At 37.6% G+C, this 17,710-nt stretch overlaps 1 protein-coding gene across 4 annotated transcripts in view; it reads right to left on the bottom strand.

Moving 5' to 3' along the window:
• ttc28 (tetratricopeptide repeat domain 28) overlaps window positions 1–17,710 on the bottom strand; it is a 501,039-nt gene that overhangs the window by 151,311 nt on the left and 332,018 nt on the right. For all 4 annotated transcript variants that reach the window (XM_073914331.1, XM_073914332.1, XM_073914334.1 and 1 more), the window contains 2 exons: window positions 10,110–10,257; window positions 1,253–1,525 (listed from right to left, as the gene is read on the bottom strand). In XM_073914331.1, the coding sequence (XP_073770432.1) occupies window positions 1,253–1,525; window positions 10,110–10,257 (421 nt within the window). The remainder of the gene's footprint in view (window positions 1–1,252; window positions 1,526–10,109; window positions 10,258–17,710) is intronic.

Genomic DNA, 17,710 nt, shown 5'->3' with positions numbered 1-17,710 from the left:
ATTAATTAATCTAAAAATACTGAAACACACAATAAAGAGAAACAGAACCAATAAAGACAAACACAAACTATTAATGAAAACTACAATAGTATCTCAAATATACAAAAAAAAAAAAAAAAAAAAAAACAGAATGGCATTTTGTTGAAAAAGTCGCTGCGACTTTTAATTGAAAATGCTCCTGTGAAGGCTAATTACTGTGAGACCTTATCAGCGTGTGCTCGTTAGGTCAAAATAATTAACTTGGGTGAGTCTTTTGTGCACAAGGTCCCTCGAACGTCCATCTCCTGATGTTCTAGCAGGAAAGAGAGCAAAGAAGTACATCGATTTCTCAAGAACAGGACGTGATGCCATGAATATGCAAAATAAGGGCAATTAAACACGTTTAAAAGATCCATTCACCCCAAAAATAATCATTTGTTCATCAACATGACTTCTGACCTGTACAGTTTTCTTACAAAAAAATGTACTTAATTTTATAGAAATACGTAAATTCATTGAAAAAGCTTATTCATAAATACTGTCAATCGAAAATAATATTAATTTAGGGGCTGATAATATTGACCTTAAAATGGTTAAAAAAATTTAAAACTGCTTTAATTCTAGCTGAAATAGGTAAAAAGTAGATAAGAAAAAAGTACTTCGAAATACTGAGAAAATGTCCTTGCTCCATTGAATGTCACTCGGAAAATATTTGAAAAAGAATATTTAGTTTAAAGGAGGGTCAATATTTTTGTCCTCAACTGTATACAGTTAAAATTATTCGCCCTCCTGTGAATTTTTTTAAATAATTCCAATATTTCCTAAATGATGTTTAACAAAGCAAGAAAATTTCCCACAGTATTTCCTATAATATTTTTTCTTCTGGAGAAAGTCTTATTTGTTTTATTTTGGCTAGAATAAAAGCAGTTTTTAATTTTTTAAAAACATTTTAAGATCAAAATTATTAGCCCCTTCCAGCTATATTTGTTTTCGATAGTTTACGGACAAACCATCGTTACACAATAACTTGCCTAATTACCCTAACCTGCCTAGTTAACCTAATTAACCTAGTTAAGCCTTTAAATGTCACTTTAAGCTGTATAGAAGTGTCTTGAAATATGTCTAGTCAAATATTATTTACTGTCATCATGAGAAAGATAAAATAAATCAGTTATTAGAAATGAGTTAATAAAACTATTATGATTAGAAATGGAATATTAAAAACTATAATACAGCAGTCCAGATAATGAAGGTCTTGAAATGAGGGGCTTACCTAAAGTTTTGGCCACCTCTAAGTCTTGCTGCATGTATGCGGTGCTTTTCTCGGTGTTGCCCAATGACCAGTAAGCGCTGCTGAGGGCCGAGAAAACTGAGCCGCGCAGTTTGAGGCTGCAGGTGCCGATCTTCAGCGCCGCCTCCAGGACCACCACTGATGCCCCATGATGGGAGGCGGTCAGAAGCTCTTGACCAATCACAGATACCACCACAAACGGGCTCTTGTCCAGCTTCATCTTCTGCAGCTGCTGGTAGGTCGGCTCTAGTGATTCTGCAGGCAAATGAATGAAAGCAACATTAGGGATTAGTAGAATATTAATAGAATTTAAAATATTTTTAAAAATATAAAATTTAATTAAAAATATATATTAAAATCATATAAAATAATCTAAAATATATATAAAATAAAAATCTACAAAAAATATATAGATAATATAAAACAAAATAAAATATATAGAATAGAAAATATAAATTAAATTAAAAAAATATTACTTAAAAACCACACAAAACTAAACAAAACAAAAATTTTATTTGATTAAAAAAAATTAATAAAATTAAAATATTAAAAATAAATAATATAAAATAATAATAAATAATAATATAAAAAATAATTTAATTTAATTAATCAAATTAAAATAAAATAACATATATTAAATATAATAAACATAAAATATTATTTAAAATTAAAAAAAATCAACAAAACAAAAAAATATTAATTTTATTATTATTATTAAGCTATTATATATTATTAGGCTAAATAATAAAAAAATCTCAAATAAAATAAAAATTATACCAAACAAAGCAAAAATAAAATGAAATTAAACAAAACAAACAAAATAAAATAAAATAAAATTGCTAAAATCTGACTAAAGTCTTTTTGATTACATTTGATGTTTTTGGTTTTGCTAATCAATCAGATCAAATTTGATCAAACCTTTGTTGCTAATTTAGAAATAGTTAGTCAACTTAAAGTACATATATGCCTAAAATAAAGAGACACTGTTGGTTAATTGACCACATCTTTTTTATTTTAGTAAATCTGAAAAAAAAAAAAAATACAAAAAAAAAAAATACAGTTGAAGTCAGAATTATTAGCCCCCTTTTGATTTTATTTATTTTTTTTTAAATATTTCCCAAATTATTTTTAACAGAGCAAGGAAATTTTCACAGTGTGTCTGATAATATTTTTTCTTCTGGAGAAAGTCTTATTTGTTTTATTTTGGCTAGAATAAAAGCAGTTATTCATTTTTTAAAAACCATTTTTGGGACAAAATTATTAGCCTCTTTAAGCTATTTTTTTTTCAATAGTCTACCATCGTTATACAATAACTTGTCTAATTAACCTAACCTGCCTAGTTCACCATATTAACCTAGTTAAGCCTTTAAATGTCACTTTAAGCTGTAAAGAACTGTCTTGAAAAATATCAAGTAAAATATTATTTACTGTCATCATGTCAAAGATAAAATAAATCAGTTACTAGAAATAAGTTTTTAAAACTATTATGCTTAGAAATGTGCTGAAACAATCTTCCCTCCATTAAACAGAAATTGGTGAAAAAATAAACAAGGTCGCAAATAATTCAGGGGGGCTAATACTTCTGACTTCAACTGTGTATATATATATATATATATATATATATATATATATATATATATATATATATATATATATATATATATATATATATATATATATATATATATATAATATTTATATTATATATTTTTTTTTTTTTGGTAAATTGGACTGTTTATTAAACTGTTTGTTGTTGTTTTGTCGGTAGTAATTTAGAAAAAATTAGACAGCTGTTGAAAACTTGACCAAACTGGATTTTTTAAGCAAATCTAAAAAAAACTGGGCTTTTATATTTGATTTTTTAATTGAATTCAATTTGTGAACCAAACTGTAGTGCTGTAGTGCTTTGGCCTCACAGCAAGAAGGTCGCTGGTTCGAGCCTTAGCTGGCACAGTTGGCGTTTCTGTGAGGAGTTTGCATGTTCTCCCTGCGTTTGCGTGGGGATTTATTTTATTTATGTATCTATAAATTTTTTAATAGTTTATTCTATTTATTTTAATTCATTCATTCATTCATTCATTTTTTTTGGCTTAGTCCCTTTATTAATCCGGGGTCGCCACAGTGGAATGAACCGCTAACTTATCCAGCACGTTTTACGCAGCGGATGCCCTTCCAGCTGCAACCCATCTCTGTAAAACATCCAAACACACTCATTTTAAATCCAACATGTTTCTGTGATCAGCACAATAGGTAACATAAGTTCTTTTACTGTACAACATGCAGGACAAATGACTGTGAAGCAAACACAGTGTGTTCTGTGAACAAAAACAGCTTTTGTTAGCACAAAGCTGAGGTGATTACTCATGTATGTGTCATTTCCACACACTAAAACAGACGTTATTGTGGAAGTTACTTCTTAAACGTTCACCTTAGAAAAGCATATGTGTAAAACTAAGGCTTATAATACTACGGTAAGATTTACCATGCTACATTACGAACACACCATATGTGCAGAGGTGACCGCTGCGGGAGAAAGGAGACACAGTTAAAGAGTGAAACGCACACACTGTCATAAATCACGACGGGCCACAGTCGAGTGTCACGCGTTGTCCCCCCCCACCCCCCGGGACCTCCGAAGATCCATTTTTATCCGCCCTTCCCTCATTTATTTCCCTATCATATCTATGATGTATATTTCGTACCGTCCTTCTGAGAGGGTTTGATAGCTAATTCAGCATGTTTTCATCTTGGGTGCATATGTGTGTGCTGTCATGAGCGGTTTCATTTCATTCCCTGTGTTTTATCACTGCCAAAATATTTGCATTGGCCAATCAGTACCCAGGATCACAACTGACTGCTTTACGAAATGTTTTTACATTGCAGTATTGTCAAGTAGGGCTGGGCGATAAATCAAAACGAATTCACTAATAATAATGATCAAAAAGCTGCACATCTAGTAAATCTCCTTCTAAGGCCAGGGGGGGGGAGCTCTTGAGCGTAAACTCTGAACACCCATGAAGAAGAAACCCCAAATGTCCGTATATATTTAACTGCTTTCATTGATTCAGCACGACTACAAATAAACCCAACCTTAAAACATTATGCGATTCTGAGTGTGCCTCAGGGCGAAGCAGTGGCGCAGTGCTGTCGCCTCACACCAAGAAGGTCGCTGGTTCGAGCCTCGGCTCAGTTGGCGTTTCTGTGTGGAGTTTGCATGTTCTCCCTGCCTTTGCGTGGGTTTCCTCCGGGTGCTCCGGTTTCCCCCACAGTCCAAAGACATGCAGTACAGGTCAATTGGGTAGGCTACATTGTCCGTAGTGTATGAGTGTGTGTGTGTGTGAATGTGTGTGTGGATGTTTCCCAGAGATGGGTTGTGGCTGAAAGGGCATCCGCTGCGTAAAAACTCGCTGGATAAGTTGACAGTTCATTCCGCTGTGGTGACCCCAGATTAATAAAGGGACTAAGCCAACAAGAAAATGAATGAATGAATGAGTGTGCCTCAAGTAGTCGAGTGGGTTTGACAAACCACCTACAGAAAGCACTCTTTCACCTCTCTGTCATCTTAACCAACATTTACCCCAGTTTTGCACCAGACACGATCACTCAACGTCTATAAGAAAAATAATAATAATTAAAAAATGTAATAAAAGTGAAACATTGTGCATTTGTGAAGTGAGCTTCATGCAGGTGAGTGTGCTTGACAAACCTCCTGTAAAAACCCTAAAACTAGGCAAAATTCTAACCCCGGCCACATGCTAACTACATGTAATTATTAATATTACTCAGTAGTTAAATAATTAGTTATGCTGTAACAACGTCGCCTTCAAATAAAGTGTAACTGGATTTATTTCTAAAACCCTGCTCACACTTTTTTGGTCGTCTTAGACAAATTTGAGAAATCCTAAACGCTTTCTGAAATTCTAGTTGAAAATATGTGGTCTTTGATCATTAGTTTAACATGTTGACAGGTGGCTGCTTAATAGGCGTTAGGGGCGTAACTATACACCAATGTGTAATATTTAACAGTAACCAAACACGATACACGTGGTTCTGTAAGGTTCATGGTTTTGGACCCACCCCTGCTGAAAAATCCAGCTTATACCAGCCTAGGATGGTTGGCTGGTTTTAGCTGGTCAACCAGCCTGATTTTAGAGGGGTTTTGGCCACTTGTAGGCTGGTTTCCAAGCCATTTCCAGCCTGGTTTTAGTTGGACAGGCATGGAGATGACCAGCTTTTGATATACACTACCTGACAAAAGTCTTGTCGTCGATTCCACTTTTAAGAGCAACAAATAATACCTTGACTTCTAGTTGATCATTTGGAAAAGTGGCAGAAGGTAGATTTTTCAGGTTGAACTGCATCCCAATCATCACAAATACTGCAGAAGAGCTATTAGAACCTGCATGGACCCAAGATTCTCAGAGAAATCTGTCAAGTTTGGTAAAGGAAAAATCATGGTTTGGGTTTACATTCAGTATGTGGGTGTACGAGAGAGCTGCAGAGTGGATGACAACATTAACAGCCTGGGGTATCAAGACATTTGTGCTGCCCATTACATTACAAACCACAGCCTCCACATCAAAGTTGTTAAAAAGCAAAGAAGGTGCTCCAGGATTGGCCAGACCAGTCACCCGATTGGAACATTATTGAGCATGTCTGGGGTAAGATGAAGTAGGAGGCTTTGAAGATGAATCCAAGCAATCTTGATGAACTCTGGGAGTCCTGCAAGAACGCTTTCTTTGCCATTTCAGATGACTTTATTAATCAGTGATTTGAGTCAGTGCAGAGATGTATGGATGCAGTCCTCCAAGCTCATGATGGAGTCAGACACAATATTCATTCGGTTTCCACTGCAGCATGACTTTATATTTTATACTGGACATTATTTCTGTTAAGTGACAAGACTTGTGTCTAAGCAAAGTCAGACCTTACTGTCCAAATGAAATTATTAAAAATCGAGCATGATCATATTTTATTTTGGTAAAATTAGCTAAATCTAGAGGCCTTTGCCTTTCATATAAGCCACTTCTGATACCAAACGATCAACTAGAAGTCAAGTTATTATTTGTTGTACCTAAAACTTGGATAGACGACAAGACTTTTTACCTCAGAATTCCTTGATACACAGAACACTTCTTGTTATTATTATCAATATTAAAAACAATTGTGCTTGAATATTACCAAACATCCTACTGACCACAAATGTTTTAAAGTATATCATCAGCTCTATCACATTTCGAATCTAGTTGCATTCATGGTGAATGAATCTGCACACAGCTAAAAAAGAGGATTGGGAACGCGGAGAGCGATTTTCGACAGGTTTAATTCCCTCTTGTCGTGTAGCCGTCAGGCGTGAACGTCCTCTGCCGGGGGCTACAAACACTCGGGTGGGTTTGTCATACACATTCATATCGCGTAATTGCATTCAGCCTGACACTTTTACAAGTCGCATAAATCGGAGTGGCGAGAAACTCTTTGGCTTGGGGACGGAAGTGAGTGTGTGTGTGTGTGAATCTAGTTAACAGCAGACACGGGCATGATAAACAAGAGCGCAGAAGTGCTTATGCAGCCCGCCACGGTGAGGAGGGTTTAATGATGAGCCTCTGGGTGCCTATCTTTCCTTCCTCTCTACGCTTTTCTCTTTCTCTCTGCCGCTTCCCTCTCTTCTGTCGAGAGGCTTTGCCATGTGAAACAGAGGCTTTGACAAGTCTGTCTGGCGTCTCGTGGGAAGCGGCTAAATAAAGAAATAATAACAGAGACTGACAACAACACCCACTTGAATTTCATTGTGTTTACTTTCTTTTAGTCTATTTACATTGCCATTCCTAAACTAAGCCGTGTGGATTTCCATATCTGTAATTCGCTGTGTACCCGCAGAGTTCTAGTATTCCCTGTAGCTCAAAAAAATACGGAGGTTTCAGGTAGACGCACGGCTAATTTATCACGCTTCATACCACTGGGACAGGCTAAAAACACATAGAGAGAGAAGAAACCGTCTGTGGATGAAGTATAACCATGAATCACATCAATACTTCAAACGTTTCAAAAAAATAAAGAAATAAAATAAGGAGGAGGTTGCAGATCCCTCCAGTGATGCATGGTTATATTCAGACAGGCAAAGCTATACAACTACAGTTAGTAGGGTAGGGTAGGTAGGTCCAGTATGTGGGTAGGAACAGGTAGGAAAAGTAGATGCATGGTTATATTCAGACAACACTAGACAGCTACAGTAGGTAGGGTAAGGTAGGTAGATACCGTAGGTAGGTAGATAGGTAGGGTAGATGCATGGTTATATTCAGACAATGCTAGATAGCTATGTAGGTAGGGTGGGGTAAGTAGGTACAGTAGGTACAGTAAGTAGGTAGGTACAGGTAGGTAGGGTAGATGCATGGTTATATTCAGACAATGCTAGATAGCTATGTAGGTAGGGTAGGGTAAGTAGGTACAGTAGGTAGGGTAGGTACAGTAAGTAGGTAGGTACAGGTAGGTAGGGTAGATGCATGGTTATATTCAGACAATGCTAGATAGCTATGTAGGTAGGGTAGGGTAAGTAGGTACAGTAGGTAGGGTAGGTACAGTAAGTAGGTAGGTACAGGTAGGTAGGGTAGATGCATGGTTATATTCAGACAATGCTAGATAGCTATGTAGGTAGGGTAGGGTAAGTAGGTACAGTAGGTAGGGTAGGTACAGTAAGTAGGTAGGTACAGGTAGGTAGGGTAGATGCATGGTTATATTCAGACAATGCCAGATAGCTATGTAGGTAGGGTAGGGTAAGTAGGTACAGTAGGTAGGGTAGGTACAGTAAGTAGGTAGGTACAGGTAGGTAGGGTAGATGCATGGTTATATTCAGACAATGCTGTATAGCTACAGTAGGTAGGGGAGGTAGGTACAGTAGGTAGGTAGGTACAGTTAAGTGGGGTAGATGCACTGTATATTCAGACAACACTTGATAGCTACAGTTGGTAGAATAGGTAGATATAGTAGATAGGTGGGTAGGTAGGCAGGTACAGGTAGGTAGGGTAAATGCATGGTTATATTCAGACAATGCTAGATAGCTACAGTAGGTAGGGTAGGGTAGGTAGATACAGTAGGTAGGTAGGTACAGGTAGGTAGGGTAGATGCCTGGTTATATTCAGACAATGCTAAATAGCTACAGTAGGTAGGGTAGGGAAGGTAGATACAGTAGGTAGGTGGGTAAGTAGGAACAGGTAGGTAGAATAAATGCATGGTTATATTCAGACAACACTAGATAGATACAGTAGGTAGGGTAGGGTATATAGGTACAGTAGGTAGGTAGGTACAAGTTGTTAGGGTAGAAGCATGGTTATATTCAGACAACGCTAGTTAGCTACAGTAAGTAGGGTAAAGTAGGTAAATAGGTAGGTAGGTGCAGGTAGGTAGGGTAGATGCATGGTTACTTTCGGACAATGCTAGATAGCTATAGTAGGTAGGGTAGGGTAGGTAGGTGCATGATTATATTCAGAAAAACAAAGCTAGATAGCTACAGTCGGTACTGTAAGGTAGGGTAGGGTAGGGTAGGGTAAGGTAGGGTAGGCTAAGGTAAGTTAGGGTAGGGGATGGAAGAATGGATGAATGGATGGATGGAAAGATAGATAGATGCTGTCTGGGTTTTCACTGTCTATCTACACCACCCTTTCTTCATGTGTTCCAATACTTTTTTCCTTGTCATTTCATTTTATTACACATAACACATTTGTAAACTAATTGGATTTGTTTTCTTTTCATACATGTATTTATGTCATATATATGTTCACGTTTTAACTAACGTGGTTCAAAGGATGGATCTGTGACAGAGCAACTAAGGTTTTGGGAAACACATCTCATAACATCAATCATTTCCCATACAGTGCATCATGCTATGGTAGTTCAGCAGCGAATTATGTAGTTGCTTGAGAAATGCACCCCAGCTCGACAGGCACGAGTCTGTCGACGAGTCCTGAGATTATCCAAAGTATGATTTCCCAAGTCTGCAACTTTTCAACACAAACCAAAAAGCCGTGTCTGTTATCCTCCCGCAGCAGCCGAACAAAATCGGCTCAGGTTCCACCTCTCGTCTTAGCGCACAGGCTTTTCGAACGGCACCTCTGATGGTGTGTGAAGCCGAGAAGAGAACAATTAAATTAAAGTTAGGTAATCCCGCATGCAAATCCTCACACAAGGGCGCTACAAAAGCGATAAAGGGATGAGAAGAAGTGAGAGAGCGACAGAAAGCCGGTCTCTTGTTATCAGTGAGCCCAGGGGCCCGTGAGCGATCACCTCTCTGCCCAGAGCCGATTTGGAGAGACTGTTCAACATAATCTACTCTCTCTGTGGCTCAGCGTGCACGTCTGGCACTGAGGGACGACGCGGCGAAATAAGGGGACATAATTAGCAGATAAAAACGGCCCTGTTTGGATGTCCTCCCAGAGACGCGGCTGTTTGCGTGACCCTGTTTATTTCAAGACTACGATTTACATCAGAGCGTCCCGAAAGCATTCCTCAAGCACCTACAGCTAACGGCCAGTCAGAGGATGTGGTATACAGACACACACTGTAAACACACACACATCATCCTGCAACAGACAAATTCTCTGCAAGAACGGGATTTCTCAACCCAGGCTCATTGGAAATATGGTCCCAGGACTACCCCCGTTCCTTTAATTACTCACTGGACTGGCACTGTGCATGTTAGAATGCATGTCATGCACCAAATCGGTCAACTGGTGGTCAATTCATCAATCATTTCTGTTACACATATCCTACACAGAGTCCGCAGTCTATCAATGGTTGAGTTTTACCCGCCAAAACAAACACACACACAAAAAAATCAGCTGTTTACCTCTTAGTGGGGACTTCATGGCGGCCTCCACCATTCCCACCAGCAGCTGCAGGCTCTTGGGATCCTGCGCCAATCCCGAGGCGAAGGCGGCCAGGGCGTCCGCATGGCGGCCCAGGTACTGAAGGGCAACACCCTGTCGGAAGTACGCCTGAAAGAAAGAGGACCAGAAAGAAAGCACATTAGTATTGGTGTGCTATAAAATGAAGCACTCCCAAATAAACACATCTTGCACATCACACTCATGAAGATTTTTATGGGTGACATTCTTGAAGAAAATACAAAACCAAAGTCGTAACAAAAACCACATCGTAACACTTAGTTAGAGATTAACGATTTCAACAGTGATGTTATTACTGTACTACTGTAAATGATCAAACTGATATCATCTGATGTCCTTGTTGCTGAATTAATATGTTTTTTGTGTTTAGTTGTTTTTTTTTTGTTGTTTTTTTTTGAGTGATTTGTGCGCTTTGCGTTTTATTTTATTTTTATTTTTTTGTTTGCTCCTTGTGGTTTCCTTTTCTTGTCGTGTCATATTGTGTTGGTTCCGTTTTGTTTAGGTCCACGCATCAGTTTTTTCCATTCCAGGTTCCAGTTCAATTTAGTTCAGTTCCAGTTTAGTTCGAGTTCGGTTCAGATATGTTTCAGTTTCAGTTTCAGTTTAGTCAAGTTTAATTTAGTTTAGGTTCCGTTTAGTTCAGTTCCTTTTTGTTGCGTTGCATTGTGTTACGTTGCATTGTGTTGTGTTTTGTTATGTTACATTGCGTTACATAACATTGTGTTGCGTTGCATTGTTTTACATTACATTATGTTACGTTGTGTTACTTTAGATTACGTTTCAGTTCAGTTCCAGTTTATTTGACTTTATTTAGTTTAGGTTCGATTCAGTTTTGTTTTATTTTGGTTTCGTTCTTTTAGGTTTCATTCAGTTCCTTTCTGTTCCTTTTTGTTTCAGTTCAGTTTTGTTTTATTGAACTTCAGTTCAGTTCCAGTTTCCATTTTGTTTATTAGTTTAGTTTAATTTTGGTTCAGTTTTGTTTTGTTTGGTTTCATTTTAGTTTGGTTCAATTAGGCTGTGCAAAGTTCCTATCCATTGCGCTTCATTTTAGTTCAGTTCAGTTCGGTTTAGTTTACTTTAGTTTTGGTTCGGTTCAGTTTTATTTTGTTTAGTTTTAATTTGGTTCGGTTCATTAAGATTCGGTTTAGTTTGTTTCTGTAGCTTTTAAATTAAATTAAATTAAATTAAGTTAAAGTTCAGTTAGAGTTTACTTTTTTTTTCTACTTTACTTTAGGTTCAGTTCAGTTTCGTTTTGTTTCAAGAGTTCACACTTAGCTAATGATTGATTATAAAGCTTGTTTGGCATGCTGTCCCAGGAGAGAGGCCTAAGCTCATTAGATCCTCGAGCCCTGGGCTCCTTCCCATTTTCTAGGTAAGAAGGGAGTTTGAGCTCAAGTAGATCTCGATAACTCCTCTGCTGTAGTAGCTAATGAACAGATAGTGATTGCTCTCAAGAGATAACTACTAAGTAGCAGCATGTCTATGGTGCTGATTTGGATTATTCAATTAACTTAAGTTGTGTGTTTTTGGACGGTGGGAGGAACCTGCGAAACCCGAAGGAAACTCACGTGAACACGAGGAGAATGTGTAAACTTCACACAGAGACGTTGGCTGGTCTGGTAAGGACTCGATTCAGTGACGTTCTTCTGTGGTGTAACAGTGCTAACCACTGGGTCACCGTGCAACCCATCTAGGAAAGGAGGAGGAGTGGAAGGGGGGATTCTTCAAAACGAAGATGGCTGTTATATGGAACTTAGAGTATTTATAGTGGCTTAGGAATCGTCTGATTGGTGAATCATAAATTGAATAATGCCGGTCCAGCTGCAAGCAATCATAAGCATGTGATCCTCTCGAAATTAGTTTATAAATAAACTTCCCTTAGTTTCAGTTTGGTTCGGTTCATTTACATTTCGTTTAGTTCCTATTCATTGCGTTTCATTTCAGTACATTACAGTTTTGTTTAATTTATTTTAAGTTCAGTTCTGTTGCATTACCTTATGCCTGGAGTACAATGATTTCCACAAATATATAACAGAGTACAAGTGCTTTTCACAATGATAATAATAATAAAAGTGTTTCTTTAGCAGTTATTATTCATATCTACTAGATTAATGATTTCTACCGAGTCACGGCAGCTGAAAATTAATTACTGCAATTGATATAAACATATTCGGTTAGAAAACACATACATTATATTTTTTTTCACTCTACTACTATTGTTCCTGTATTTTTCATCAAATAAATTAGCATTCAAGACTACTTTACTTTAATTTAATTAATTTAATTCTTTAAATTATAATTCAATTTAATAATAATTACTTATCCCGATGTTTGTTTTGGTGTACACTTTCCTCTATTCTCTCAACTGTATAAAAAAACCATAAAAGCACAACTTTGACAAACACATTTAGGATGTTTACAGTCTATCCCTCCTGAACTGTAGGTGCTGATATGGAAATCTGACATGCTTGCATTCATGTTTTCAGAGCGGATGCTGGTGGGATGCACACCAGAGCGCTGGACTGTATTAAACATCACAGTAGTTGACGCATAATGTCCTCTCTATATTCACCGTGAGGAACTGATGGACTGATAAACACCATCATTTTCACTGGCGTTTGACAAAAGGGCGAGTGCTACACATATACGGCTCATTCACAATTATTATCTCACACAGCCGTTCATTAGATCAGCCCAAGTGTGTGTGTGTGTGTGTGTGTGCGGCCCACTTCCAGTCGAGCTGATAACGGCTGGGAGGGAGACCAGAGGAAGATTAAGACATGACATTGAATTTATGAAGGCCCCTATAATTAATTTCACTTTGCAAAGGGAGCCCTTTGATTACAGTCTACCTCTCTTTTTCTCTCGTTTTTTTTCGGACAGCTTCATTGAAACGAATGGGGATGCATATTGAATTCAACACATTAACCTTTGGTCTAACCGTGTTATTATAGGACGTCGCAGGCCACCGTGCTTGGCTCGATATTAATTGCCTCTTTGTATACGGCCGAGTGCGCTGCGATTGGATGCGCTCAGGCCGATGTACGTACACAAGCACGTTGAGCGCTCTTAGGTTTCCGACATCAATATCTGCCTGGAGGCAAATGGATTCGGGGGATTTTTCTTTCAGACAGCTGGGATTCAAATCCTATTTCTGTAATGCGATTTTAAAGCAAATGTGTTTTTTTTTTATCTGCAAGCGAGAGCGAAACAAATACGTGATTATTCAACTTAAGCAAACAGCGCACTTGAATTAAATTAACTTGATTAAAGGACAGGCCGGGCCGTGTGTTCAATCTCTCCGCCAAAATCCAAAAGCTCTAATTGATTGATTGTTTTTTTTGTTTTTTATTTGAAAGTTTCTTAAAAATTGTTTAGAAAAGGAGGCAATGCGAAGTTAAAAGACATTTACTCCTAATATCCAGAGATAGGAGGAGAGAAATTGGCTTAAAATGATGGTAATGAAACAGTTTTACAATGAAATAGTTTAACCTAGTAGTCACACGTTATTAGATGTTAATATTAGGTTAGATTTAGGTCGTCAGTGTCTAAGGACAATGTTATTTTGACGTCCAATAATGATGTGAGAAAGTTGCATTAGAAAGTGACCAAAATTCAACGTCGAGCCAACATCTTAAACCAACGTCATATTGGCGTCAAAAACTGACATTTATTCATCAGGTATAGCAAACAAAATCCAATGTCTGATAGCCGATATGTTGGTAAAATTGTCGAGCCAACATCTTAAACTATCTTCATACTGCCGTCAAATACTGACATTTATTCATCAGGTATAGCCAACAAAATCCAACGTCTGATAGACAATATATTGGTAACATCGTCGAGCTAACATCTTAAACCATCGTCATATTGGCATCAAATACTGACATTTATTCATCAGGTATAGCAAACAAAATCCAATGTCTGATAGCCGATACATCGGTAAAATTGTTGAGTCAACATCTTAAACCATCTTCATATTGCTGTCAATTACTGACATTTATTCATCAGGTATAGCAAACAAAATCCAACATCTGATAGACGATATATTGGTAACATCGTTGAGCTAACATCTTAAACCATCGTCATATTGGCGTCAAAGACTAGCATTTATTCATCAGGTATAACAAACAAAATCCGACGTCTGATAGATGATATATCGGTAACATGGTCGAGCCAACATCGGGAACCATCGTCATATTGCCGTCAAATATTAACATTTATTTATCAGGTATAGCAAACAAAATCCAACGTCTAATAGACGATATATCGGTAACATGGTCGAGCCAACATTTTAAACCATCGCCATATTGCCGTCAAATACTGACATTTCTTCATCAGGTATAGCAAACAATTTCCAATGTCTGATGGATGATATATCGGTAACATGGTCGAGCCAACATCTTAAACCATCGCCATATTGCCGTCAAATACTAGCATTTATTCATCACTTATAGCAAACAAAATCCAACATCTGATAGACGATATTTCGGTAACATGGTCGAGCCAACATCTTAAACCATCGTCATATTGCTGTTAAATACTGACATTTATTCATCAGGTATAGCAAACAATTTCCGACGTCTGATAGAAGATATATCGGTAACATGGTCGAGCCAACATCATAAACCATCATCATATTGGCGTCAAATATTAACATTTTTTCATCAGGTATAGCAAACAAAATCCAACGTCTAATAGACGATATATTGGTAACATGGTCAAGCCAACATCGTGAACCATAGTCATATTGGCGTCAAATACTGACATTTATTCATCACGTACAGCAAACAAAATCCAACGTCTAATAGACGATATATTGGTAACATGGTCAAGCCAACATCGTGAACCATCGTCATATTGGCGTCAAATACTGACATTTATTCATCACGTATAGCAAACAAAATCCAATGTCTGATAGACGATATATCAATAAAATGGTCGAGCCAACATCTTAAACCATCGCCATATTGCCGTCAAATACTAACATTTATTCATCAGGTAAAGCAAACAAAATCCAACGTCTGACAGACGATATATAGGTAACATGGTCAAGCCAACATCTTAAACCATAGTCACATTGGTGTCAAATACTGACATTTATTTGTCAGGTATGGCAACCAAAATCCAACGTCTGATAGTCGATATATATAGGTAACATCTACACAACATCAAGCTGTAACATCATTAGATGTTGGAAAGTAACCAAGATGCAACGTCTGTTCGATGTTGGACATTGAAGCCTGCCTGTCTTTGGGTTCTGACGATTTTCATTTCATGACAAAATGTAACGTCCCATGCCGTTGGGATACAATGACAATCTGACGTCATGTTGACGTCCTGTGCCTGCTGGGATGTTATCAGTTTCACTCTGTCGCTGTAGATACTGAATCCTGATTCTGTATTGCGATTTTAAAGCAAATGTGTTTGTTTTTCTGTTAGTGCGAGCGAAATAAATATGCTATTATTCAACTTAAGCAAACAATCAGTATTCAATTAGAATTAAGTTGATTAAATGACAGGCCAGGCTTTGCGTTACATCTCTCCGCTAAAATCCGAAAGATCTAATTGGTGGATTTTTATTTTTATTTGAAAGCGATAAATCAGTTTTTACAATGAATCTGTTTAGCCCAGCAGACACACAATAGCCCCTTTCACACAGTGATACCGGTAAATATCTGGAAAATTTCCGGAAAGACTTTACCGGTATATTCAAAAAAGCGCTGTTCACACAGGCGAGGACGTTACGGAAATTTTCCGGAAAAGAGCATTCACACATCCATTCCAAAACACCGGTAAATTCTGACATCATTCACCACAAATGAGCTTTAAACGGCTGCACTTGTATTTGTAAACATTTGACTAAATTACAAACTCTGTGGATGATCAATATTGTGAACAACTTTCGCAGGATCACTTTCACATGTCGAGATGTTCATAATATGTGCGTGTGCTGGCGCTCATAGGCGCACGCAAAGCTTGAAGGTAAACAAACAACGGCTTATCATAAGCATCTCATCGATGATTATTTACACAGTTGGCATTAAGAAGAACATATAAACGTGATCCGACTAACTTCTAGCAGCTAAATGTGTATGGAAAAATATTCAAAGGCTTTTATCCTCACAAACCGCGCGGACGTAAATGCGTCTGACTGTTGTGATTGGCTAAAGCAGACGTCTCACGTCAGCACGTTCTAGACGTGCACGCGATTATTACGGAAATCTTCCTTCTGCATTCACACAGCGCAGCATTCCGGCAAATTGCCGGTAATGTTACAACTTCTCTTTCCGGAAAATAGCCAGAACGAATTTACTGGTATTTTCAAAAAGGACCTGTTCACACATACAACCTTTCCGGAAAATTGCCGGCAATTTTCCGGAAAGGTCTGTATGTGTGAAAGGGGCTATTGTCATAAGACATTAATATTAGGTTAGATTTAGGATGTCAGTGTCCAAGGACAATGTTATTTTGACGTCCAATAACGACATTGATATTTTGTGGATTTTACAGATGTGGCTACTGAGAATGCGCGGGTAAATAAACGTGACCACACGCAATGCTGCAGTACTGTGCGGCACAGCACAAAATGATCTAACACAAGAAAGACATGACCAGCAGGGGGCAGTTATGTAACAGTGAACATACTGAACTGACATACTGTACAGATACACACAGACGAAGAAGCAAAGAAAATGAAACAAAATAGGCTTATCATGATTGTCTCATTAATACTATAATGAGTATTTTTTATGATGGTTTGTTCGCTAAAAAACTACATTTTCAAAATGACGTGGATCACCGAACAATCACGATCTAAAAACTGCCTGCTGGGAAGTTATCAATCTGTCGCACTCAATACTGAATCCTATTTCTGTAATGCGATTTTAAAGCAAATGTGTTTTTTTTTTCTGTTAGCGAGAGCGAAACAAATATGCAATTATTCAACTTAAGCAAACAGCTCACATGCACTCTGTCAGTTTTAAATTAGAATTAAGTTGATTAAATGACAGGCCGGGCTTTGCGTCACATCTCTCCGCCAAAACCTGAAAGCTCTAATTGGTCGATTAGTGTGCAGAATTCCCAGTGCGGACGCCGACGGCTTTGTGATTTCTTTTCGGCGTCGCTTTCATTCCCGCTAACACAACACCAATCTCTCCACCTCTCATTTCACTTTATTAACTTTATGTATTTAATTTCCCATTACATGCAAAGAGGGAGAAAAAAAAAGCTCTGAGCTGCCATGATATGGTTTGAACAAAGCAGGCATTACAAGAAAAAAAGAATTTAATGATGTTCAGTTCCATTAACAACCCTTGAAGATCAGTTTTCTTGTGCTGATATGAACAGAATGTCAGATTAAATACAGCGGGGAGGCAATGTGATCTCTGGTTTTACCCAATGTTCTGAGACTAAAGTGTGAATTTAATGTGATGAGAGGAAAACAGATGCTAAACATGACTTTTTGCTACTTACTACTTATTTAAAATGACATGCAACAACACAAAACTGAAAGAAGACCAAAGCTGAAAGAAAGAAAGAA

The sequence above is a fragment of the Danio rerio genome, chromosome 10 (genome assembly GCF_049306965.1).
Source record: "Danio rerio strain Tuebingen ecotype United States chromosome 10, GRCz12tu, whole genome shotgun sequence".
NCBI lineage: Eukaryota > Metazoa > Chordata > Actinopteri > Cypriniformes > Danionidae > Danio > Danio rerio.
The sequence above is the reverse complement of the archived record's forward strand: the minus strand, read 5'-3'. Positions and strand labels throughout refer to the sequence as shown.